Source organism: Peromyscus eremicus, chromosome 4 (assembly GCF_949786415.1).
Source record: "Peromyscus eremicus chromosome 4, PerEre_H2_v1, whole genome shotgun sequence".
NCBI lineage: Eukaryota > Metazoa > Chordata > Mammalia > Rodentia > Cricetidae > Peromyscus > Peromyscus eremicus.
This window is the reverse complement of record NC_081419.1, coordinates 63,472,634-63,499,419: the sequence shown is the minus strand read 5'-3', so window position 1 is coordinate 63,499,419 and position 26,786 is coordinate 63,472,634. Positions and strand designations below refer to the sequence as shown.

Sequence of the window (26,786 nt, the reverse complement as noted above, 5' to 3'; positions counted from 1 at the left end):
CCCCCAAAAGAAAAATATCTATGTGTATAAGCTTGCAGAGGTTGGGAGGGGATGAGGGGAGTTTCACATCACAAGATCTATCTTTACAGTGTCTTAGAAATGTATCTAAATTCCCAAAAAGGCAAAAAGATTTTTCAATTCTCTACAAGTATAAGAAGCCAAGTCTAGGAAGCACACCCAGGGGTCATCCCACTGAACTTTATTCCTGAAGGAAAGGGGTCCTGTGTCTCAATTTGAGAGGCTAGAGCTTGGGTTCACATTCTTACATGACTGGCCAACTCAAAACATTGCACTTGGTAAGTACAGTGACAATTAAGAGAACAGGATGCAAACTTGAGCACATATTTTTTTCTTAGAAAAATGCTGACTGGGCCGGGCGGTGGTGGCTCACGCCTTTAATCCCAGCACTCGGGAGGCAGAGCCAGGCGGATCTCTGTGAGTTCGAGGCCGGCCTGGGCTACCAAGTGAGTTCCAGGAAAGGCGCAAAGCTACACAGAGAAACCCTGTCTCGAAGAAAAAAAAAAAAAAAAAAAAAAAAAAAACAGAAAAATGCTGACTGGGGAGAAGAATCTTGTTAGATTTTATCTTTACTAATTTCTGTAATGATGGAAATTTCTTTTCCTTATTTAACCTTTAATAATAAGATAATACTTCTATTTCACATTTTTCATATAGCATATGTGGCCAAGAACAAGGAGGAACCAGGTGCCATAAAAATTGACAGCTTCTTTTCTAATGTCCATGATCTCATTATATCAAGGGAGATGTTTAAGCTTTTAGTAACAGCATGATGTCCTTTATGTTTAGTAGATTTTCAGTCTAGTTAGACAACTGAACCTGTAGGCACAAAACAAGAAAAGACTCAGAGGTTGTATTTATGTTCTTGTGCATATACATACAGGCATGCAGAAATATGTATGTAACAAAAATAAGCAATGAAAAGCAGGCTGTCACTTTGATAGGGGCACATGGGAGTAGTTGGAGGTATCAGGGCTTGGTGGGAAGCATGGAAGGAGGGAAAGTTATGTAATTCTATTTCAATTAAAAACTAAACGACAGCAAAATTAGACAGGGACAACATAAATTGAGAGCTTTCAAATACCAACACAAATCACTTCTTAACACTCTGTTCTAGAGAACTGCAGGGAGGCATGGCCTGATTCTGGTGTCTTTTTGCTCCTGACTTTTCATACAACTTAGAAAAAGAAAGAATACTTGTATCTTAAGAGAAGCACATTTCGCTTTCAGTCTTTTGTTCAAGAAAATATACCCAGTGACATGCAATTCTGCTAGCTTTGATTGGGACCCTGAGCAAGCAAAAATTAATGATAAGACCTGAACCAGGTATGGGGTACCACTTTTAAAGTTATTGGTCAGTGTGCTCCCATAGATTTCCCTAATGCAAGACAGGTTATTGGCAGGTTCTTGTTTTCTCCAGAACTGCAAATAAGACTGCTGAAGCCAAAAGATATCTGAATCACAGGATATGGGATTATCATATTACCATGGCACTAGCATGGATGCTTCACCTATCCTGAATAGCCTTCATAGTCCTGGAAGTTTCTGTGCACTACCTGTAAATACAGTTTACTCAGTTACCAACACTGTAAGCTACAGCAAAGGCTGTACTGGAAAGATATGGCCTTTTGTGCAACAGTGGCATGAATGTTATAGGAGTAACTTACCACTCTCTAATTGGAATTAAAGCTGATTGCACTAGATGGAACTCATGCCTGGGTCTGTTAGCTGGACCAAAATCTTGTGGCTGGCTACATGGAAGGTGCTAGGGGAAACCTAAAACTATTATCATGTAAAACAGACATAGAAAGAAATTATCCCCTAAATTATTATCTTTTTATCCACAGTTAATGCATCTCTCAAACCACATCATAATGTTTCCTTTTGAAGTAGATGATATTTAATACAGAGACCCACAACTGGTCATTAAGTGGAAATAAGACATTGCAGGGTTCCCAGCTTTAAATGGAACATCTGTATCACAATCCCTTTCTTCATGGGATCAGTGTCAGGAAGAGATCAGAAAGGCTATAAGGTCCAGAGTAGATGCCTGACAGAGGTTGTGATACCTGCACAAATTCAAGCCAAACAAAGCATCATGGTGAACGCAGGAAGGACTCGAGTCCCACCCATAGCTGATCATGATTGGGGTTGAAAATTGGAGGTTTTTGGCAGAGGAAGAGTCACATTTCTTTAGGTATACTGCCTCTGAGAGACCTTGGTCCAGTGGATGGTCCTACATACTGGATGGGTTCACTGGGCTCTAAATAAGAGCACTTGACATTGGGAGGAAATGGTGTTACTGGAAGGTTAGGAAGGAATAGGAGGGACAATTTCTTCAAAATACATTATATGCAGGTGAAAAGGCAGCACTTGTAATAGAAAAAAGCAAGAATCTAAAAAATAATGGGAAGTTTTTATTCAAAATGAATAATACACATATGAAATATGCTGTGAATACATATATTCCCTCATAAATGTATTAGTTTTCATGATATATTTTATAATTACAATTTTATTTTTAAATATTAAATAGAGAAAGAAGTAAAATCAGAGAAAAAAGAGAAGCCTTTCAACAATAATTTTAGATGGCAAGTAAGGTTTCCTGAGATATGAGATATGTGATATGATTCTTCAAATTGTTTGAAGTATCACCTAGCCCTGCTCTTAGGAGCCTTCTTCAACCCCTGCTGATTCAAGTGGTGCCCATGCCAATGGAGGAGAATGCTAGCTTGGCCATCAGGTTCCCAGGCAGTATCAGCAGGGGCTGGCAGAAGAATCATGAGCCATAATTACCTTCCTAGAGCTTTATTGGGAGAGAAGGGGGGAGAGAGAGACACAGAGACAGAGAAACAGAAACAGAGAGGCTGTGCAGGAAAGAGAATGGAAGGAGAGAGTGCAGAAAGAGAGAACACACAGAGGGCATGCCCACTTTTGAGGCTGGAATGCCATCGCAGGCTGTGGACATAATTAAGGACATAATCCTTACAGAGGCTCCACATCTATTGGTCCAAAGTTCATGAGTTACCAATAGTTTGGTTCGGTTGTCTCTGTAGGTTTCCCTGTCATGATCTAGATGCCCCTTGCTCATAGAATCCCTCTTTTCTCTCTTCAACTGGACTCCTGGAGCTTGGCCTGGTGCTTAACTGTGGATCTCTGCATCTGCTTCCATCAGTTACTGGATGAATGCTCTCTGATGACAGGGTATTAGGCCCTCTGCATAAGCGAGACAGTTGTGTAGCTTGATCTGCTTAAGGGTCCCGCTGACAATAGGATCAGGATCCTCCCTAGTGCATGAGCTGGCTTTTTGGAGCCCACCACCTATGGTGGGACACCTTGCAGAGCCTTGATGCAGGGGACGGCTGTGGAACTGCCTCAACTGGATGTACCAGGCTCTGCTGACTACCCATAGGGGCCTTACCTTCTTATAGGAGAGAAAGGGAGGCAGTTTTTTTGGGGGGCAGCTGGGAGTCAGGAGGGAGCAAGAGAAAGGGATCTGTGGTTGGTATGTAAAAATGAATAAAAAGATTCTTAATAAAAAAGGGTTGGGATGGAAGGGTCCATCTGCAGGACAGTTTCCTACAGTTCCCCCATAGTCTCAAAGTGGAAGATACCAGCAGAAGACTCCCAGATCCTAAAGCCCCCAGGTGTCATCAGGGAAGCCAACTTCCTGTGCAGAGTCTTTCAGTCCAGAGAGGCTTTCAAGTCATTCACTCTTCAAGAATGAATATTAACATTCCCCTTCATTTTTTTAATTTTATGTGCACATCATGTAATTATTTCTTGAGTTATCTTTCTTCCATTCATGTTAATTTACAGATATTCTTCCCTTTTTCAAGTTTGAAATTTTATTACTAAATTTTTATAACAATTACTACTTGGATTGTTTAACTCTCACCAATATGATTTCATGAATCATTAATTTTTTTGGCAAATTATGCTAATTGTTAGTGAAAAATTAAACTTAATTTATGTTTCTTGAATACTCTCTTTGTATTTAAAGTTACATGTTCTGACTCTACCTTAGTAGTTAGATAAGATTTTTTCACAAATGCAAATTTCACAATTTTAATTATCTGCTAAATGTGTATAATATTCCCCTACATTTAAAACCTATTTAGATATGGCTTAATCCTTCATCATTGTCATTAAATATATTATGACTTAGTTTTTTTCTGGTGTATTCATTGTCTAGAATCTATATTTGTTAGTATTTCAGTATTTTTTCAAATGTAATTATTTATTATTTTATGTTTTAGATGTTTTACCTACATGTGCACTCTATGCCAGAAGAGGTCATAAGATCCATTTGAACTGGAGTTATAGATGGCTGACAGTTGACAACGTGGTTTCTGGGAATTGAACCTAAGTCCTCAGGAAGACTATAGTTAGTGTTCTTAACCACTGAGAATCTCTTCAACCCTGGTGTCCTTATTTTTATGTTTGTGATTATACATAATAATTTAAAATATGTTGATAGTGTACACATTGGCTTTTTTGTCCCATCTTTGATCCTGAATCTCTTATACTCAATCATGTGATATGTCTATAGATGCTCTGATTCTATGAGTCTAGGTCATGTCCAAGAGACAACTTCTAATGGCACTGTTCCTTATCCTTTGCCTCCCATGTTCTTTCTGTCTATTTTCTGGGATGTCTCCTGAGTCTTGAAGAGGCTTATCACAGATGTCCAGTCTAGCACTGAGCGTTCAACAGTCACTTACTCTTGATACCTCTACCAGTTAGAAGTCTCTTCATTAACTGCTTCTCTGACAAAGGCTCAGAAGCCTAGCTAACCATATTTACTATCTGATTAACTGCTAAGTAACAATAAATGATTTATGTAGTTTAATCCTACCGAATGGAAAACTATGTCTTACTTGGGCAATACAAATTTTAAGATTTTCCTGGAATTTTTGTTAAATCTGATATAATTCATATTCATTTAGTTGGTATGAATTTTATAGATAGATAATATTTAGTTTTTCTACAAATAAGTAACAGACATAGTTAGAAAGAAATCAAGAAAATAATCATGTTTTCTAATTGTAAAAACAGAAGATAAAACTAACACTGGATGTATGAGAGTACATGAGAAACAGTTATAATGAAAACTATAGCATACTTAAGAACAACATTGAAACATTTTCATGGTCATGGATCAACAGAATTAATATTTTAAAAATATCTATAGTAGTAAAAATGAATCATCTTTGTCAAGCTTCCAATGACACTTAATAAGACCAAGAAACAGTATCAAAAAATTATATAGAAGTAAAGAATGCTTCACATCAATCCTGAGGAGACAGTGTAAAGCAATGCTGGAGGAATAAACATTTCCCATTGTGAATTATGATGCATAGTGCTATGGTAACTGCACCATGGTGTGGGAGTCTCTGGGACAAAACTGTGAACTTACTGTGACCTATGGATGGGGCAGAGTGCAGAACGTTCTTCCACTAAGCTGTCCTTCGAGAAAGAATTTCACAAACTAGGGTAACTCTATGCACTTGTAAGCAAAAATATCATGGGAATGCTGTCATTTCCCTGTCATCTCAGTGGGAAACAAAAGCCTAGGAGGAATATTCTTGGACCTTTTCACATTTTGTGACTAAAACATCGAATAGATTTTTCTATAATATGTAGAACACAGAAAAATGAAATATGATGTTTACAAGGGAACTATGATCAAGGAAAGATAACCACAAAAAGAGGAGACAGGACAGGAGAGGGACTTAGGAAGCACTAATATGATCAAAGTACAAAGTACATTATACACCTCTGTGAAATCTCCAAATGTTTTCATTATTATGTACAATAAATGTATGCTAATGTGATTAAATAAAAACAAGTAAAAATGAAAAGAACAATAAAAGACTAGAAAATTGTTCAGAGATGGAAAAAAGCAGAGAAGAAAAGAAAGGGAAACAGAGACAGTGTGTGAATGCGTGAGAGGGAGGGAAAGAGAGAAGCAAGAGAGAGAGAATAAAAATAGAAAAAGCAAAGATTAAAGTGTTCCCAGTTAAGAAATGATGTGCACTATTATTTAAATGTAAATGTCTAAACAGTTTTGGGTTACTGCTGTGATATTGCACTGGTACAACAATGCATGACCATTGTGAACATTTTTTCACTTTATCAGTTCTGAAATGACTGTAAGAAAAAGAAGAGTGTTCCTGATGAAGTAGTTAATATATCACAGAAAAATTCCTCTTTCCACAGTAGATAAAATGTACTTATTTTATCACCTGTGCTATACAAATATAAATCATGAAATTATTTAGTAAGTGAGTCAATTAAATATTCATACTACATGAAAATACGTACACATATATGTAATTTGGTGCATCGGAAAGAAGACAGAGCGATCATTCTTTACCTAGCTCAATTTGTTCCTAAACTTTAGTCCTGAAAGTGTGCCAAGTAATCTTGCTTGGAAATTGGCCCCTGTAGATGACCACACATTGCATAATGTTGCTTGTTCTTAAAAAAGCCAGTGGATGCCTTGCCTTTCAGTGCAAGACATCCACTGGCTTTTTTTTATACCACAATAATTCCTGAACTTCATTTGGGCCATACCTTACTAAAAAAATTTTCATTTCACTGAGACCTGCATAAAATTTCTTGGGTGATTAAATATAGCTTGACAATACAAATAATGAATTCAGAAGAAAATGTTGGAACAAACATTTAAAGGAAGATAAATGATTTAGTACAGATGTTTCCAAATCTTTATGTAGATTTTCTATGAAATTGTGAGAAAAATTGTCGGTTGGAAATTTTTTGGCATAAAATCCTATAAGAGGATTTTGTTTGTTTGCTTTTTCCTCACCAATATTGGCTCACAGTGAGTATTTTTAGAATGAGAAGTGATTCGATAGGTTAAAGGGATACAGGAGATCCATTTAAAAATCAATGGACAAGTATGGTTTGCTAATTTTATAAGTAATTCAGAATTTTTGTCAACAGGAATGTGGAGTTGATAGAATGAAATTCTAAAATAAACATTCATATTTGAGATTGAAGTTATAGAAAATATTGACTTTGGACTGTCAGGTAGTAGAAACATCCTATCACCCTTAATAGTTAATATCTTAGGAAAATATATTGTACTCCTATTGAAAAGTAAAATTTATTTGTAATCATAGTTAACATTATTAAGGAATAATTCATAATATTAATCATGAATTAAGTTTACTTTATATCTTTGTTCACAGTATGTGCAAAAGTTCAAACACTCAATGAAAATTAGGCACATAGAATCACGAGTGGACTCTTGGCTCAAAATCTTTTTATATACATAGACCCAATTGTATTAAATTATCTTAATTTATTTGATCTTTTTTGTGTTATTTAACTAATCTAAAATAAATGGGTAATAGTGGTTTATATAGTCTAATGTTTTTGACTAAAGAAATTAATTCATAATAGTACCAGTTTCTTTAACATCGTGAAGCATGCTAACCAATATGAGATCATACTCAAGTGAGGCTTTATCTGTCTCTACTTGGTAGATTAAATTTCTTACAGCCAAAACTGTAAAATAATATTGTTTAAGAGAAAATGCAATTAGAAAAAACTTTTAAATGCATATACAGAAAAATGTTTTTCAAATCATTCAGGCTAAGTATTATGTTTAATTTCTCCAGATTTTAGGACCATTAACTATGAATGCCTGGAATCACACAAATGAACTTAAATTCATGCTTATGGGACTGACAGATTCCAAGGAGATCCAGCTGGTCCTCTCTGTGTTGTTCCTCTTTATATACATGGTCACTGTCCTGGGGAACATAGGCATGATGCTAATCATTCGTCTAGATGTCCAGCTTCACACTCCGATGTATTTCTTCCTCACCCACCTGTCATTCCTTGACCTCAGTTACTCAACTGTCATCACACCTAAAACCTTAGAGAACCTGCTGACTTCTGTAAAGAACATTTCCTTCATGGGCTGCTTCATCCAATTGTACTTTTTTGTCCTCTTGGCAGCTGCTGAATGCTTTATCCTCTCCTCAATGGCCTATGACCGCTATGTAGCTATCTGCAATCCCCTCCACTATCCAGTTATTATGTCAACAAGGCGCTCCCATGCTCTGATCACTGTCTCCTACATGATTGGAGCTTTGGATTCCTCTGTAACCGTCTTTTGCTTAAGCACACTGAATTTCTGCAACTCCAAGGTAATTCACCATTTCTTTTGTGACACATTCCCAATTTTAGCCCTGTCCTGCGGCGATACCTATGGTGCTGAAGTCACTATATTCATTTTAGCTGGTTCTACTCTACTCCTGTCCCTTATCACAATTTCCTCATCCTATGTGTCCATTCTCTCGACAGTTTTGAAGATAAATTCTTCTTCAGGTAAGCACAAAGCCTTTTCCACTTGTGCCTCTCACCTCCTTGGAGTCACTGTCTTTTATGGGACTATGATCTTTACTTATTTGAAGCCAAGTAAATCCTACTCATTGGGAAAGGATCAAGTAGCTTCTGTTTTCTACACCATTGTGATCCCCATGCTGAACCCACTCATTTATAGTCTCAGAAACAAAGAAGTGAAAAGTGCTGTCATTAGAGTTGTGAAAAAGAGAGAGGGCACTCAGAGATTAAAATAAAAGTGTTGCTCGATATTTAAAAACTTTTCTTTTCCCACTGAGCACTTCTTTACCTTCTCTCTCTGCATGAACCTGACAGCTTTCTTTCATCTTCCTAATTTTGTGGAGCTTCCCTTCCATGACCAAAGTTTGGGAATTTCTCAGAATGTGACTTTAAATGTCTGTGTCATTACTGAAAAATCAGGACATGCATATTAAACCCATGCGCTAAATATTTGTGATTATCAGGGTAAATAGCATGCAATGTCAGAAAATATACTTGTAATTCTTAAGCTTATATAGTAGTTAATATATTATTAAATTTCAAATATCTGTGTTAGGGAACATAACATTGACACATTAATAATGTCAAAAGTCATTCTCTTTGTAATATGAAAGAGTTTATTGTAGGTCCTATCCATAGTAAGTGAGTGAAAGTTTAAGTCTCATTTTTCTCAGTTGCACAAAATAAATAATTCCATGTCCATTTGATAACAAAATGGATATAACCCATTGAAGAAAATGAAAACTCTGCTTATTATAATTTAAAGACATTGGTCAATTTCATTCATAGTATGTATGAAGAATATTCACAGATATTTAACCAGTTTTTCAGTTAATTTTATTACAATTATACAAATAGCTAGAAATAAAATCAATAGTTCTAAAATTTGGATTTGAGTTAAATTATTGAAGTAAAATTAAATGATAAGGAACTAGCATACTGTAATATTGGTGACAATGTAGAAAATAAAGTTATTAACAAAAAGAAGCACTGCGATAATTACTAATATGTATTTCCCTGTTCTTATCAATCAACAATTTGATTGTACATATGTAAATGTATAACATAACTAAACACTTGTCATTTCCTCTATATGCTTTTGCAACTTTCTTCATTCACTTAAAGTTTAATATTTGATTATCTTTGTCATTACAAATTATGAGTTAATGTATTTTCAGTGTGGATAAGAACTTGCTTCCTATCTTACATTGCTTTAGAGTTCATATCCTATACTCACATCAAGTCAGAATTCTGGATGCAGTGATAAACCTGTTTGTGCAGCTCATAAACTTTTAATAGTAAGATCAATTGGGATATAGCAAGTATTTTTTACTTATATTCTTTTACTGTCTTTTATGTTATTAATTTACATTTGTAAAATATTTAAAATAAATCTTTCATAGAGCTTTTATTGTATTATACAAAAGAAACACTCTAAGGTCTATTATTGACAATAAATTTATATTATGTTGAAAGTCATTAACATTTTCAGATGGAGTATTAAATTTATTTTTAGAGTTATATGTATATATATCATATTATTTCTGTTTAGTGTATCTTCTATTTAAAAATTGTTTTAGAAATTGTAGTAGAAATCTTTTAGTCTTTAAATTGTTGATCTTTTGTAATTATATAGATATAAATTAGACATTTATATATTTTCTTTCTGAAATATATAACTGTTAATTTAGAATTATATTGATTTACTATATTTGTACATATATTTAATTATGTTTATTTTCATGAATTCAGACACTCCAGTTTATTAAAATATCAAATATTTCCCGATTTTAACCCCTCAAAAGACTGACATTATACTATGTTAATCCTCCATGAACATTATGTCCTATTTTTTCTCAAGTGACTGTGTTGACTGCAATCTATATTGTTGGTATTCCTATTGGTTTCTGTTTGTGATAATTAATAACACTTTAATAAATGTTCACAAGTAACATTTTCCTGGTCTGTTTTTCTTTGATTGTGAATATGCCTAATTCCATATATTTTTCTCATTTTCTGTCAAATTATATGACTAGTATTTAATATGTATTTATTTTTTAAATACAAATTTTACTAAGATATTATTCATGAAGTTCTAACATAATAGTAACATATTTATATGTATGTAGGCATTCATTACAGCTTTCAACATTAGAATATCTTTTCACAGATATCATGTATATGTGAAATGTATATTTATAGCCTTAGAACTAGTGCTACTCTCAGATTTGGTCAAAAAAGTCTCTGGCCTCAGTGGAAAAATTGTAGCTTATTGTAGTGAGTAGGATACTAGGAGTGCTCATCTCTAAAGAGAACATCACTATTGTATACATGGTATTTTTATTGTATTTGCCCCTGCTATCATAATCCTCTTATTTCTTCATTTTCCTCCAAGTACTGCTGACTCCTTCCCAAGTTTTGTACATATGTTTGTGTGTTAGAACTTGTGCAAGTAGCCACAACTATTAGATGGTCATCACTGAGACATCCTTGACATGAACAAACACCAACGTGTCATATTACTCTTCTGATCCCCCAGCTGCCTGTCTTCTGCACTGTTACCAGAACATCGGAGGGGGTGATATTGATGTCTTATTTAGCACAGAGTACTCGACTGTCACATATTCTCAGCTCTTTGCACAGTTAAGAATCTCTTCATTAACTATTACGCATGGAAATGAGAAGTTTCTCTGATGAAAGAGCTGTTAGCTGCATTTACCTATTTGTGTAATCTAGAAGACAGCTGTCCAATTATATTTTACCTTATAAATCTACTTTGCTTTAGTCTTGTCTATTTGTATGGCTAGAAAATATACATTCTTTGTGTGAGCAAGAGTAGTCAAAAGATTTGTAACGTTTCAGATTGTCAAAATTGAGAACAATATTCAATTTTAGTTGAGATATCTTACCAACTTTACATTAAATGTTCAAAGCATTTATATAGAATCATTACTAATAAAAGCTATACGCAACATAAATATTTTATATTTGCTATTTAATTTAATTATTATATCCTCTGTAGAGCATTGCCTACCTCAGTCTATACAGTAAGGATGATGACAACATAGAAAACTGAGGTAAAACCAAGGACATTTTGTCTCTTGAGTCTAATCTCATCTTGTTTCATGAGAAATACAGAACCTAGGAGGATGTAGCAATAGGAATGCTAGTTTCTTAGGTTATGATGCTAATCTAGAAAGTGGTAAAAGTATAACTCAAAATTAAACTATAAATAAAATCATACTATGTGAAATCACGAGTTTACATATATTTACTATGCCCAAGAGCTTGGATTTAAGGTTCATATCCCAAAAATCAGGTATAAAATAATCTCTAATATGTCTCCTAATATAACATAGACCCAATTCTTCTTTTCTGGTATTCGTGCTATATTTCTTACAACATTAATTTTATAAATATACTTTTTTCACTTTTTATATATAGAAGATTGAACATTGCCTCTTACACATGTGGTAAATTCTCTGACTTTGACCAATATCCCTAAACCTTTTTCTTTTTCTTTTGAGCCATAAATTACAGATAATTGTCTCATTTGACTTGAGATTTCATTGCTCTCATCTTACTTTCCTGGATTTTTTGCCTGAAACAAGAGGCTGAACACTCTGGCCTTTTTCTTCGTTCAATGTAATATTTGAGTATTTTGTTTACATATATGTATGTGCTATTCATGGCTGGAGCTTAGCAAGAATAGAAGAGGGAGTCAGATACCCTGGAATTGGAGCTATGGAAGGTTGTGAGTTAAGAAGACATTCCTTTTTCCCTCTATTGCTTCCTCTGACTTCAGACCTTCAATATTTTGTATAACATGGTCTGAAGAATGAATAACACAATTGGTAGAAGGAAAAGTATGTTCTTTCCTTCATTCTAATATAATAAACTTTAAATGAGAGGCTATGCAACCAAGAAAGTTAAGTTTTAGTCCTGAAGCCAGTCTTAAGAAACATAGTTGGAACAATTTAATTTTGTGTACTGTTTTCTGCAGTAAAAGGTGATACCACACATATCTCTCAGAATGCTTATGAGACCTAAATGAAATGATACAGGCTACTAAATGTAGTAATATCTAGTATTAGATCATGTAAGTATGGATTATTAATTACTAAGGAGGAATGTTTCTTCTAGGTCCATTAGTTTTTTTAATATATTTGAAAATAAAATTGGCAAGGACTGTAACTATAGAAAACCATCAATATTGTTTTATAAAACATTTTATGTGACAAGGGTGCGTATATATTTTTCTTTGTATTTTATGAAGAATGGGCAGGAGAATGCTTGTAAATAAACTAATAATTATGATCAAATGATGCCAGGTGAAGATAGGGCACTTCACAATGTCTATGTGTTCAGATTCTCATGTGCCTCTCTTTATAGGAGCACATTTCTTGAGGAGAAGATAAAACATTCCTGAAATTCAGAGGACACACTTTCAGAAAGTAGAAAAGAAAATTTCTTGATGACTGTTTTGTACACAGAAATGACTATCTTGTATATAGCTACATCTAAGTGATCTTTCTGGTTCCTATTTTGTTTTGGTAGTTGAGGGCATTTCTACTTTTTATGGCTCTTAGTGAGACAGAAACTTCTTGCTCTGTGGTTGTATATGAGAAATCCAAAAATAAGCAATTGAGTGGAATAGACAATTCACAAAAGAATTACAATTGATCTAAGAGTACATACACAAGTTTAACATCAATATCCAGGAGCAAATGCAAAGAAAATCTATATTGAGATTTAATCTTATTCATTGAAAATGGTTGTGACAAGGACCATCAGAGAAAGCAGGGAAGGATGAAGTCCAATACTAATATTTGTGTGTGTATGTTTGTGATTGTGCTGATGGAATGTAAACCAGTGAAGCCTTTTTAGAAGTTTCTATACAGGTTCTTCAAAAGACAAGTTTAGAATTTCCTTATGATACAATTATATCATATATATATATATATATATATATATATATATATATATATATAACCTAGAGTAAAGCACATTCATATAGCAGATCACAATAACCAAGGCTTGGAAGCAGCCTAGGTGTTATCAACAGAGGAGTAAAGAAAACTTGTCTCATATACAGACTGCAGTATTCTTAGGAAATTATATAGACAAATACTGTTGTTTGTTTAAAAATTGGTAGAAATGGAGATTATTATATTAAGTGAAATTAACCAGACAAGAATAAATGTCATATGCTTTCACTTACGTGTGAAATGTGAAAAAAAAAAAACCAAAAACAGCCAAGCGGTGGTGGCACACGTCTTTAATCCCAGCACTCGGGAGGCATAGGCAGGCAGATCTCTGTGAGTTCGAGGCCAGCCTGGTCTACAGAGTGAGTTCCAGGAAAGGCACAAAGCTACACAGAGAAGCCTTGCATTGAAAAACCAAAAATAAAAAAAATAAAACCAGCATGTAATAGTAAAAGGTATTATTTAAAAAGAACAATATTATCATCCAGGTTGAAGAGAGAGAATGAGAAAGGGAAGCAGACAATTAACATTATCAAAATGAAAACACGTCATTGGAAAATATTGATGAACTAAATGAAAACTAAACCTAGAGGAAATGAAAAATTTCCAATTCCTAAGTAGTGGCAGAAAAAGAAATTATAATGTAATAGTAAAAATAACTCAGGAGAGGAAGAAGAAGAAAGACAAGACAGATTAAAAAAAATCTTGCTCAAGGTGAGTGGATGAATTCAGTGTCTTCTGGAGGAAAATTTGTGCAGAAAGACATTCTTAACCATAACTCTTTTTTTTTTCAATAATTTTACTTTGATTAAATTTGTTTTAGAATTTCATATAGTAGTGCTCTATATCTTTTCTGGCATTCCCTTTCCCTTCTCTAATTCTTTCTGTGCATGTAAATGCTCTCAAATATTTATTTTTTATTTATGGCACATGTAACTTATTGAATCTCTTTAGTGCTGTTTGTACAAATGTGTTTAGAACTGATCACTAGAATATCTTATTAGTTAGCTGGATATCTTATGAGTTGAGAACTTGTAAAGCTGATCTGTTTGTTACAGTTTGAACGTCATTTTAAAGTCTGCTGATTATATTGCCTGACCCTTATCAATTAAGATTCTTCTTCTGCGTTATACTGTCTTCAGAAATGTTGGTCAAGTGTATGATTTGTGAAAAAGTAACTCCATTCATCACACTAAACCATATTCTAAAATTCTGAAGTATTCATTCCTTCTAAAGTAACTACAGGAAAATTAATTTCAGAATGAAATAAATCAAGATGCATAAGAATCCCTTATTCTTCATCACTGTGAAAACTATCATATTTTATTTTTACTGATTTTGAGAAAATGATCTTCAATGAAATATTGCACCCTTTAAAAAAACATGTTTTAAATTCATTTCCTTATTTTTAATTTTTTATTTGATATTATAATATAATCACATCATTTCTATTTTTCCATCCAACCCTCCAAATCTTCCTACATAACTTTCCTACCTCTATTTCTAATTCATGGCCTCTTTCTTTCATTAATTGTTTTTACATGCATCTATGTATGAATACATACAAAAATATTCCTAAATGCAACTAGTCTAATTCATGGAATGTTACTTATATTTGTTTATTTCACTGTTGAACATTTTGTATAAGAACCATTGGTGTAATCTTTCCTGTGAAAGAATTTCTCCTGTTCTCAAAATTCTTTAGTTGCCAATCAAAATTCATACATGTGGAGCCAAGTCACAATGGATGAATCTCCAAAAACCTCCCACTCCTAAACCTAAAAGATGACTGAGGATTAGGTGACACATTGAATATAAGAAAGAGAGGAACTACGTATTTCCTGTGAGAGAATGTCTACAATGAATGTCAGAAGCTACACCCATGACATCTTACCAACATGACTTTCTAAACCTAAGTTGAAGGAGTAAAGCCATAATAAACATGGCAAAGTATAGGGGAAAGCTCAAGAGACCCAGCCCTACACAAAGAACTATAGGCAGCTATGAATGGGACGATAACAACAGTTGTTTATTCAATACCAAATGGCAAACTCTGAAAACATACATACAAATAACATTATACAGACTGAACACACTGCCTTAATCTATGTAGGAATACATACGTATATACATATATGTAGATATAAGTAACAGCAATTTATGGAAACAGAGGTCATAGACGTATATGGAAGAGACTCGATTGAGGAAAGTGAAAAGGAAAATGAGGTAAATGTATTAAATGAAGTAATTATATGAATATGCCAAAAGTTAAAAAAATCATGCTTCCAAAATCCACCTTTTGAATGGCTGGTTTAAGTATAAGCCGAGTATAAGAAAAGATTGCTTTTGTTCTTTCGCTCTATGCTTTGTTTTCATCTCACATGTCCTACATTACTAGGTGACTTTCAAAGAAGCCATTTTGATTATTTTCTAATTTTCCTTGTATTCAATTTTTAAGTATTTGTAATTTTGTAAAAATATTTTAAATGTATTATAATTTGCTTTAGCTGATGGCATTTTAACTTTGACAGCACTGTAGTTTAAATGTGAAATGATCCTCAGAGGCTGGTGGTGCTATTTGGGAAGGTCATAGAATCTTTAGGAGGAACAGCCTCCAAGGAAGAATGAATCACTGTAGGCAGAGCTTGATGATTTATATCCTGGCCTGACTTCCTGTTCATTCTTTGATCCTTACTACAGATGAAATGTGACCATCCAGCCTCATGCTTCTGAGACCAGGCTTTACATAAAATGCTGTATCTTCTTGTCCATGATGTACTATATCCTCCTGGAACTATAAGTCAAAATAAGCACTTTATTTTAAAAAAAAAGAAGAAATAGAAGGAGTTGCAGGAGGAGGAGGAAAAGACAAAAGAAGTAGTTATTATTATAATATTACGATTATTATTCATAGTAGCAGTAAAAGGAGAAGAACAAAAACAACAACAGCAACAACAACTACAGCTATGCTGTTGTTGTTGCTGCTGCTTCTGTATTAATATTACTGCCAACTAAGGCATACTTAGGCTGAGACAAAAAGTATTTCTACAGCATTTCTATGGGTGGGAAGAGCATACCAGTTGGATATCCAGGACCAAATAGTAAGCTTTGAAAAAATCAGGTCCAATAATATTACCTTGGCTGAACATATAGTATTTATGTATTTACAAATATAAAGATGAAACTACAATTAATGAAATAGGACATGCATTTGAGAGATGGAAGAAAGGATACATGTGAGGGTTTGGAGCAAAGGAAGAGAAGGGAAAATTCTGTGATTATATTATAATCTCAAAATATAAAATAAATAATTATTTATTAGGGTATTTATTATTCAACATTTTAAAGGTCAGTTAAAAATGAAGAATTTCATTTTTGCATGTTAATTTCATTAATTGCATATTACATTAGTGTGTAGGTATTACCATTTCAATACATTTTATTGTATTGAATATGGTGTACTTGTTTATACAATGTGTTTTGTACACTGATGTCATTACTTGATGAAATAATTCAAAATCTTTTCTTCTTCCTTTTGAAATGTGTAGTAAATAATTATTATGGTAGTCACCTTACTGTGCAGTAGAACACCAGAAAGTCTTTTTGTCATGGAAAATTCAAATATATTCTGGTTTTAAATATTTTATGGTATCCTTTCTTCTATCTCTTGTGAGATCATCCCCACCTCCCCAAACATCCCATTTCATGTCTTCTTCTCCCTTTCTTTAAAAAACTAGGGGACAAACAACAAAGAAAACAGACAATAATTTTAAAGAAACACAGTGAAAATGTATAAAACATACTCTCAAACCAAATCCATAAAGACACAAAATAGGAAACTGTTACAGAAAAGGAAAAAACCAATAAGATTTAAAATAATGCTCCAAAAAAACCAATGAGACAAAAAACAGAAAAATAAACAAAAACAACCCAAATAAACAAACAAAAACAACAACAACAGAAACAATTTCTCATTGAGGTTGTAATGTGTGTTGGCTTTTTAATGTTAGCCATGTGGCCTGCCCTTAACTATGGTTTTTATGTATCCAGTAAGACTCCCATTGGAGAAAACTGATTTTGCCTTGCTAGTGGTTATTAACTGGAGATAGATTCTTGGTTGAGGATTTGAGATTCTGTCCACTTCCCCTCCTAAGTGCTGAAACCACACTTGGATTAAGCCTGTGCAGACCCTGTGAATGCTGTCACAGACTAGATGATATCATATGAGCACCAATCCTGTTGTATCTGGAAGACATTGTTTCTATGTGTTACCCATTTCTTCTCTCTCTTAAAATATTTCTGCCTCCTCTTCTGCATGGTTCCCTGAATCCTAAGCAAAGGGGAGTTGATGAAGACATCCCATTTAGGACTGAATGTACCAAAGTCTCTCACTCTCTGCATATTATCTAATTGTAGATCTCTGTATTAGTTCCCAACTCAGGTAAGAGGATGCTTCTATGATGATAACTGAGTGAGATACTGATCTGTGTATAGCTGAATGTTAATTATGAATAACTGTATTACTCTGTTCTGTTAACAGAATAATCTTATTTGGTATTCCCCTAGTCCCATGAAATGTATGTGTTCTCTTCAGCAATATGGCCTTACCATCAGTTTGTGCAGTACAACCAAGAGCCTTGGCAATATCCTGGGCCATTTTGAGGTTTCCAAGTGGCTCCTTTGGCCAAAAACTCAATTAGATGACACTTATGCTTGATGCTGGAAGTTTTAATTGTTGATAAAGTATGTCTGATTGGAGATTTCTCTCATTTGTTATATGATAATTCCATTTAAATTCCTTTCATATGTGTATATATGTTGAGAAGATTTTACTATAGGTCTCTATATGACTCCTCAGATCTGTTTTTAGTTTAAATATCTTTCCTTGTATTCTGTCCCTTATCCCCTCTTCCCTCACATTCCCTGTTTAATCAGCCCATTCCAGTACCTCCATCCCCATTCATTCATTACCATGTATTCTATTGCCCTTTCCTTAGTAAAGTCTGCTCTTATGACTTTCAGAATTCAATGATACTCTATTCTCATGGTTCCATTTTCATTTCTAATCTTATTAAATGTTGTTTTATCTTTATATCTTTGATTAATCTGGCTAAGTGTTTTTCAACCTTACTCCAGTAGATGCTAAGAAAAATATGTACCCTTAGCGTTCTGGTGGAAAGTACTAGAAATCTGTCAGTTCAATTTGAAATAGAATATTATTTAAATCCAGTGTTTGTTTAGTTTTTGTCTGAATGACCTATTATGGGTTGGCATGGTGTATTGAAGACAGCTCCACCAATAACACTGTATTGTGATTATTCTCTGGTTTTAGATCTAGTAGTATTACATTTATGAAACTGGTTTACCTATATTTGATCATAAATGTTTAGGATTGTAATATCATTTTAAAGAATTTCCTTCAATGATCATGAATTACCCCTCTTCATATCTTCTCAGTAGTTTGGAATTGAAATCTATTTCATAAAATATTAGAATTGTCATTCCATTTTGTTTCCTTGTTTCATTTGTTTAGAATATCTATTTCCATCCTTTTGTCCTAAGATAGTGTCTATGATTGATTATGAGGTGATTTTTCAAAGCTGCAGAAAGTTGAATCTTTTTTTCTTCATTCAACATGTTAGTCTGCTTTCTTTAATAGGACGTAGAGGCCATCAATATTAAGGGTTATTATTGAACTATATATAATATATATATATTATATATATATTATATATATATATTGACATTTATTGTTTTGGGATGTTTTCATATAACTCGTTTTATTAACTATTCCAAACTTATTTATTTATTCCTCTTGGCATTTTGTGTTTAATGTTCTTTTCAGATACAAGTATTCTCAATTTTCTATCTTCTGAAGTGTTGGAATATTCATCACAAATTTCTTTAATGTGGCCTAATTTTTATTTTTCCTCTGGCTATGACATAGTTTTGGGGAAGCACAGTCTGAAACATTTGTGATCTCCAGTAACTTGAAGAATACTGAGCCAAATCCGTGAGGCTTTAAAGTCTTCACAAACAAGTGCCCTGTTATTTTGATGGGCCTGATTTTATCTAGGACTTGATATTTCAGTTTTCTTCAATACTTTTTCTATTTGGACTCTAATGTTTTATGGGAAGATTCTTTTCTCATTTTATTTTGTTATAGTATTTTGCATATTTCTTGTGCCTGGATACAGCTCTCTTTCTTAAAATTTTGGATTTTTTATTATATTCTTAGCTATTTTTATGAATTTGACCTGTTTTACTTTCCTTCCTCTATACATATAATTTGGAGATTTGGTATTTTGACAATTTCTCAAAGTCCATGGCTGTTTCTTTCTTGGGGTTTAAAAGGTTTAACATTTTCTTTGATTTAATGATCCAAATCCTCTACTATGACATCAAGAACTGATGGTCTCTCTTCCACTTTATCTAATCTACTGATGAGGATTTCTAATGAGCTTTTTTATTTGATTCCTTGAATTTTTCTTTTCAAGTTTTCAGGTTTGCCTTTCTTTAGCATGTCTGTTTATTAAATTCTATTTTTAATACCCTAGATTATTTTCAATATTTCATTCAACTGTATGGTTTGTCTTTGTTTTCTTCTTTCTAGCATTTAGTCCTGCCCTCTCTGAATTCTTTGACAATATTTATAATTCCTAGTTGTAACACATTGTCTATTGTTTCATCTACGTTGTCATTTCTATGGGGGTAATAATTTTAGAAGTAATTCACATTTTCTTTGGTTACTCACATTGCATCTTTCTGACCTGTGACTCAGGTATCTGGATTTTGTCAGCAGTGTTTCTCAGGATAGAAATCTGGTCTCATATTGTTGGGTGAGTGCTTAGATCTCCACTTGATTTTATCCAGGACCTCTCAGATAAAGGTTCAGCTAATAGTGTTTGAGTTCAGTTTTCAGATGCCTCAGATTTGATGTGTGAATGGGATGTGAGGAGTATTCTGAAGCCAGCTAGAATTAGGTGCAGTTTCCATAATGTTTCCTTCATCAACTTCAAAATTTCAAGTCTTGTATTCAGGTATTTAAGACATTTGGGTGGCATTTTGTTCAGGGTGAAATATGACAATAGTTTTAACACAATAAAAACTCTAGATGGTATCCAAAAATTTCAAGTAATTTAAAAACATATCATTAAGGAAAAAGAAGTCACAAGTTTTTAGAGAAGTGGAACTGAGATTACGAAAGAATGAAATTTTATTAATTTGTCTGTATGGATGGGTACAAATTGCATACCAAATAGCAAGCCATGAAGATTTTCAAAACACCAGTTTTTTCTAGAATACTGTTGGAAAAGAAGGAGAGGGGTGGAATTTTGATGAAAGTGACTTAGTATTTGTTCTTCGTGAGTTTGCTAAAAATTTAAATTATATACTTAATTATAAGTAAGATCATCATTACTCATTTTGCTCATCTTTCCTTGAAAATGTCTATGATTGTTTATTTGAAAGCAACAATAAGACTGTAAAAAATCCTTAATTAAAACATTATCCAAAACTTTACATGCAGCTAGCTATATTTTTGATACCCTATCGTAGAATGCAAAACAAAATATCTCTGGCATACTGCCAACATTTTAATTTAGTAAGGTAGTATGTTAATAATAGGATGTAGAAAAGTTCTTTATTCCGTAATGCTCACCTCAAAAATATCATAACATGAAATATAATGGTGGTATGGCTTTGAGTACATTTCTTTTTATAAGATGAGCTCTTGTCTTAAGTGATGATGTGTGCTGTGTCTTTATAAAATTATGTAACTTTTAGAAAGAGACATAATGGAACAAGAATGATTAAATGAGGCAGAGATTGTGATGGCCAGGAGAAAGAAATACTATGAAGGGCACACTTAACACTGAAGACATTGAAAAATTCCAATGGAAACTCACAACCATAGAATCTTCCTTAAATACATAATATACATAGTGTATCAGCATGTTTATCTTAGTTTCATGTAGATTTATTTCTATTTTATTTATTTTATGGAGTACTAGATATTAAGCCCTTGAATAATGAATTTAAAATCTATGCCTACCCTCTCATAGTGTCTCACACTTTTAATTCAAGCACTCAGAAGGCAGAGGCAGTAAAATACTGACTTACAATGGGAATTATTTTTAGGATTATTTAATTTTTTAGAAAAGGTACCTTGTTTGTGAACCAATATCTCTCAAAAATTTTATTCATTTCCTTTTTTAATTGATTTTAAATTGATGACAGATTAAGAAGAGTCTTTTACTCCAATTTTCTCTGTGTAAAATGTTTTATTATCCTTTTTATTCTTCACTCTGGGGAAACATTCTTCAAAAACTATTTAGCTTTATTTACACCATAGTTTAAGACAGTTCATTCTCATTTAAGAAAGTATATAACATGATACCAAAAAATGGAGTAAGCTTTGCACTGCTATTTGTTTTTTAATGGTCAGGAATTTTTAATTTTGTATCTCATTTGCCATGTTTAATGAAATAAAATAAATCATAAGCAGACTATATAAATGAGGCATGCTGATATCTTATTGTAGCATATTCTTTTTAATGAACACAGCCTTTGTTTATAGAATCATTCTCTCAATTAAAAATATATCTCACTGAAAACTTCATATGTACCATCTTAAGAATACCACTGCTAAACACATAAATCTGATGTCTTTTCTCTTCTGAAGTAATAAAAAAATGACTGCATATGACCACTCTACATTGCATATGTATTAGCAGAAGAGAAGACTTGGTCATTCTATTCACTGTGGGGCTTCTAGAGAAAATGAAACTTTGGTTCAATTACTGCTTGAACTTTGGTTCTCAAGAGCAGGGCAATCTTGCTTAAAAATTGGCCCCTGAGGATGACCACAGGTTGCATCATGCTAAGCACGTTACATAAATTTCCCTATAATTATTTGGGACAGAGGAGGGACATACACTGCTCTACTGAGACTCATAGGAGCTCCTAGAACTCATTTGGCTCTTAGCTACTGTGAATGTTCTATTCAACAACATCTGAATAAAATATTTTGGCTGACTTCCCATCTAAAGAAAATGAATACATCAATATTTGGAAATCTGAAGGAAAACCATACTTCAGAAGCATTAAGATCCTTAAACCTAATTCCTCTTTTATTTTTTGAAAAAAAATGAAAATTTTCAAAATTTTAGGCATATGATATTGAGAGGTCTGTCTGTGGTTGTTGTTTCCCAACAATTTGGCTCACAGTAAGTATTCTGAAATTTATAGGAACTTAGAACAGTTAAAATAAAACAAGGTGTTTATTGTAAGACTGTTTGTACACACTAAGATTGGAACTTCCACAAGGACTGTCAGGATTTCTGCAAAAAAAATGTGTAAATGACATGAGATTCTAAAAGTCAGCATCATATTTTGAAACTGTACTTTTAGTAGAACTTTGAATTTCTGGGGAAGATTATCTTTTCATCAATGGTCATATACTTTAATGCAGTCAACAAAGATTCTTTAAAAAGATGATTTATTAGTAATGAGAGAGAATTCATATTTCAAGGAAATGAAAAGCAAATAATACTTTTAAATGGTTTTTTAGCTTTGTTCATTGTATAGTCAAAGTTTTGTTTAAATTCCAAGAACTAAGGATAAAAGAAATAAAGAATCACAAGCATGTTCTGGAGTCAGAATATATACAGACAATCATGAGGCATTTGATGCAAACACTCAGTAGTTATTTAATATTCTGAATTTTGTTCCTCTTTGCAAATGATGGGATAAAAGTTCCCCTAAACCTGTAAAGAATTCTATTATCTTTATTACATAATAAACAAATGTCATGCTTCACTTTCTGGCATTCCTTTTTTTAAAATACACCATAAAAGCTATATCAACTCTGAGGCAATAGAAATTAATTAAGAAAATAGGTAAACATACATAAAATATTTTATTAAGATTTATTCAACATAGTTGTTACCTTTAATTTCTGAACAGTTTAGGGTAGCTCAAAATGAACACCTGGAATTACACAAATAAGCCTGATTTCATCCTCGTGGGGCTGACAGATTCCAAGGAGATCCAGCTGGTCCTCTCTGTGCTGTTTCTCCTGATATACTTGGTCACTGTGCTGGGGAACATAGGCATGATGCTGATCATTCGTCTGGATGCCCAGCTTCACACTCCGATGTATTTCTTCCTCACCCACCTGTCATTACTTGATCTCAGTTACTCAACTGTCATCACACCTAAAACCTTAGAGAGCCTGATGACTTCAAACAAGAGCATTTCCTTCATAGGCTGCTTCACTCAAATTTACTTTTTTGTCCTTTTTGCCGCTACTGAGTGTTTTCTCCTGTCTTCAATGGCCTATGATCGGTACGTAGCTATCTGCAACCCTCTACACTATTCATTTGTTATGTCCAGCAGATTCTGCAGTGCCCTTCTTGTTGGCTCATATGTGCTTGGAGCTGTGGATTCTACTGCTGTTATGATATGCATGGGAACACTGGATTTCTGCAAGTCTAATGTCATCAATGACTTTTTTTGTGATGCACCCCCACTTATAGCCATGTCTTGCAGCAACACACGTGATATTGAAATCACTATATATGTTTTTGCTGGATCTACCCTACTATTGTCCCTTATTACAATATCTGTGTCTTATGTGTCCATTCTTTCTACTATTTTGAAGATCAATTCAACTACAGGAAAACAAAAGGCCTTCTCAACTTGTGTCTCTCATATCCTAGCAGTTACCATATTTTATGGAACCTTAATCTTTACTCATTTAAAATCAAATAGGTCCTCCTCCTTGGGAAAGGATCAGGTGGCATCTGTTTTCTATACTATTGTGATCCCCATGCTGAACCCATTCATTTACAGTCTCAGAAACAAAGAAGTGAAATGTGCTGTCAGTAGAGTCATAAAGAAGAGAGAGAGAACTCTGGACACATAAGATAATAACAACTATGCTAACAATTCAACTTTCCTTTACTCACATTATCCCCCTGGCCTCTCCATCTAAAAATAAGCAAAAGGTTTATTGTCTTATTGTGATGTCATTTCCATTATACAAACAATTCTTGGAAATTTCCAGGAATGTGTTTTGAAAAGTATATTTTATAATAGAAAATGAAATACTTGTTATACACACAGATTTTATGGACACTCAATATAAAAAATAGAAGACATGTTTACACTTCTTAAAACTATACCATGCTCAAATCTTAAATTATTACCTTATGAGTAAAGGAATTTTCAAAGTGACCACAGTCTCAGATGGCATCCTCTTGTGGTATGAAATAGCAAATTTCACAGGGTGCTTAACTCTCAATTTCATCAGCAATAGAGGAGAATAATTCCAAAACAATGTTTTTAGATGATGTATGAAATCCATTCGAGAAAATAATCACAAATGTCAGGTACTAACATTATAAGCATATTGCTTTATATGAAGAAATTATTGCTTGTATATGAAAACGATTGACTGCTGTTTTGGAAATTATTTTCAGTTATGCTAAATCACAAATACAACTATCTGAAAAGGAATATAATCTGTATATCCTAAGTTGGGTTCAAAGTAAATTATTAAAATAGAAGTTAGTTATAGACAAATACTGGATATAACTTCAAAACTGGCATTTTACTGGATAGAAAGACTATTATTGACATTTTGGCCATGTTCTTCTCAGTCTAATAATGTACAGGTATGTCTCTCTATGATATATGCACCCAAAGTTGTTCTTATTGCCTCCATACTCTGCTTCAGCTTTCTTCATTCATTTATTTTTGGGCAACGATATGTGGTATGATAATTTATTTTTTTAAAAAGTCTTATTTTTTGCAACCTCTTTGCTACTGCATGTTTTCAGTGAATATATAGTCAGTACACCATGCTTATTTTACATTGCTTTGAACATGAGATATCATAAATTTATCAAGTCAGAAAACTTCATGCTACAATATCCTTGTGTACTTTTTCTGTTAACTCTTTCAGAAACACAACCACTAAGATAAGTATCAAATACTTTACTTACTCTTCATCCTTGGTCTAATATAAATAATTCTGTAAAGTTATTTAAAAATGAATTCTTGAGATTAGAGCTATGAAATTCAATTTTCTGAACAAAATGCAGCTCTTGAGGCCACAAAAATAATAACAGCAGTAGATATGTACACTGATCTGTATTGAATGGTGTCCTCAATCTTCAAACATGGAGAGAGGAAGCGCTCTATTTTTTTCTGATAATTTCAGGAAGAGAAAAGCCATTATCTTAAATTTAATACACACTTGTGAACATACAAAGCTCCAATGTATAGTCCTAATGGCCCTGATTAACTAAATAGGTCACAAAATAAGGACAAAGCCATGACTTTAGGAAATAAACTGGCAGAGAGGAGACAGAATGATGGAGCTGGGAGAGAAATGACATCTATATCTATAACTATATCTATATCTATTTCTATTTCTATATCTACATCTATATCTGTATCTATATATGTGTGCTGTTTATGTATGCATGCATGTATATATGTATGTATTTGCCAACCATCATGGTTTTTTTTTTATTTTAAAAATACGAAATTGAAAGAAAAAATGCAGTTCAATGATTGGCACCTTTTACTGCATTTAGTAATGACGGATTTTTAACACAGAATTAATAATGAATTTATATTTTCTTACATGCTATAAAAATGTTCTAATTTTCCTTATTATTATAGTTTTAGCTTTATATTCTACAACCATAGTCAGAATTGTTTTTCTTCTATTTAAACATTATTTTAGAAAATATATTTCTAATTATTTGATATTTCTTTGTAATCTCTAGTATTGAATACTTTAAAACTTTTTTCAAAAGTTTTAAAACCATCTGATGTAACTCATGAATTATTAATTTGTATGCCACTGTTGACTACTATTATAAAACTATTGTTAGTTATTTTTCTAAATTGCTCTGAGTTTTTTAAGCGAAGTGCAAATGCTCTACTTTAGTAGAAGGTCATTTTACAATAGTTCATGTATTCAAACTGCCACTGTATTTCATCAAAACTAAATTTCTACATATTCTAACATATTATTTATCACTTTTAAATATTGGCTTTACCCTATAGAAATCACACAGAAAATTATTACTTATTTTTTCATTTGTATCTTACTTGCCCAGGATCTATGCATATTTTTTCCCAATTTCTTTATGTTTGTAATTAGAAATAAAAAATAAGCATTTATTGCTTACTCATTATTTTGGCTTATATTTAAGAATTAATCTATTGTTTTCTTTCATACTCTCCACCTTGTGTTTTTAGACAAGTTGTCTGAGTGTTCCTGAAGTTCGCCAATAGAACTAGCCTCACAGGCCAGCAATAACCAGCTTTCTTCACATATTTTTGTCACTAATATGTGAATAACATTCATATACCTGGCAGAGTTTT

General features: G+C 33.0%; 2 protein-coding genes across 2 annotated transcripts; both read left to right on the top strand.

Moving 5' to 3' along the window:
- The first annotated feature begins 7,685 nt into the window (after positions 1-7,685).
- Positions 7,686-8,633, top strand: LOC131908246 (olfactory receptor 8H1-like). Its single transcript, XM_059259297.1, has one exon. The coding sequence runs from the start codon at positions 7,686-7,688 to the stop codon at positions 8,631-8,633; it is 948 nt and encodes a 315-aa protein (XP_059115280.1).
- Positions 8,634-23,364: 14,731 nt separating this feature from the next.
- LOC131907770 (olfactory receptor 8H1-like) lies at positions 23,365-24,309 on the top strand. The gene has a single exon (XM_059258865.1). The coding sequence runs from the start codon at positions 23,365-23,367 to the stop codon at positions 24,307-24,309; it is 945 nt and encodes a 314-aa protein (XP_059114848.1).
- The last annotated feature ends 2,477 nt before the right edge of the window (positions 24,310-26,786 follow it).

What these genes read in the sequence shown, in the direction of transcription:
- LOC131908246 (XM_059259297.1), top strand. Translation starts at nt 7,686, where the DNA reads ATGAATGCCTGGAATCACACAAATGAACTTAAATTCATGCTTATGGGA.
- LOC131907770 (XM_059258865.1), top strand. Translation starts at nt 23,365, where the DNA reads ATGAACACCTGGAATTACACAAATAAGCCTGATTTCATCCTCGTGGGG.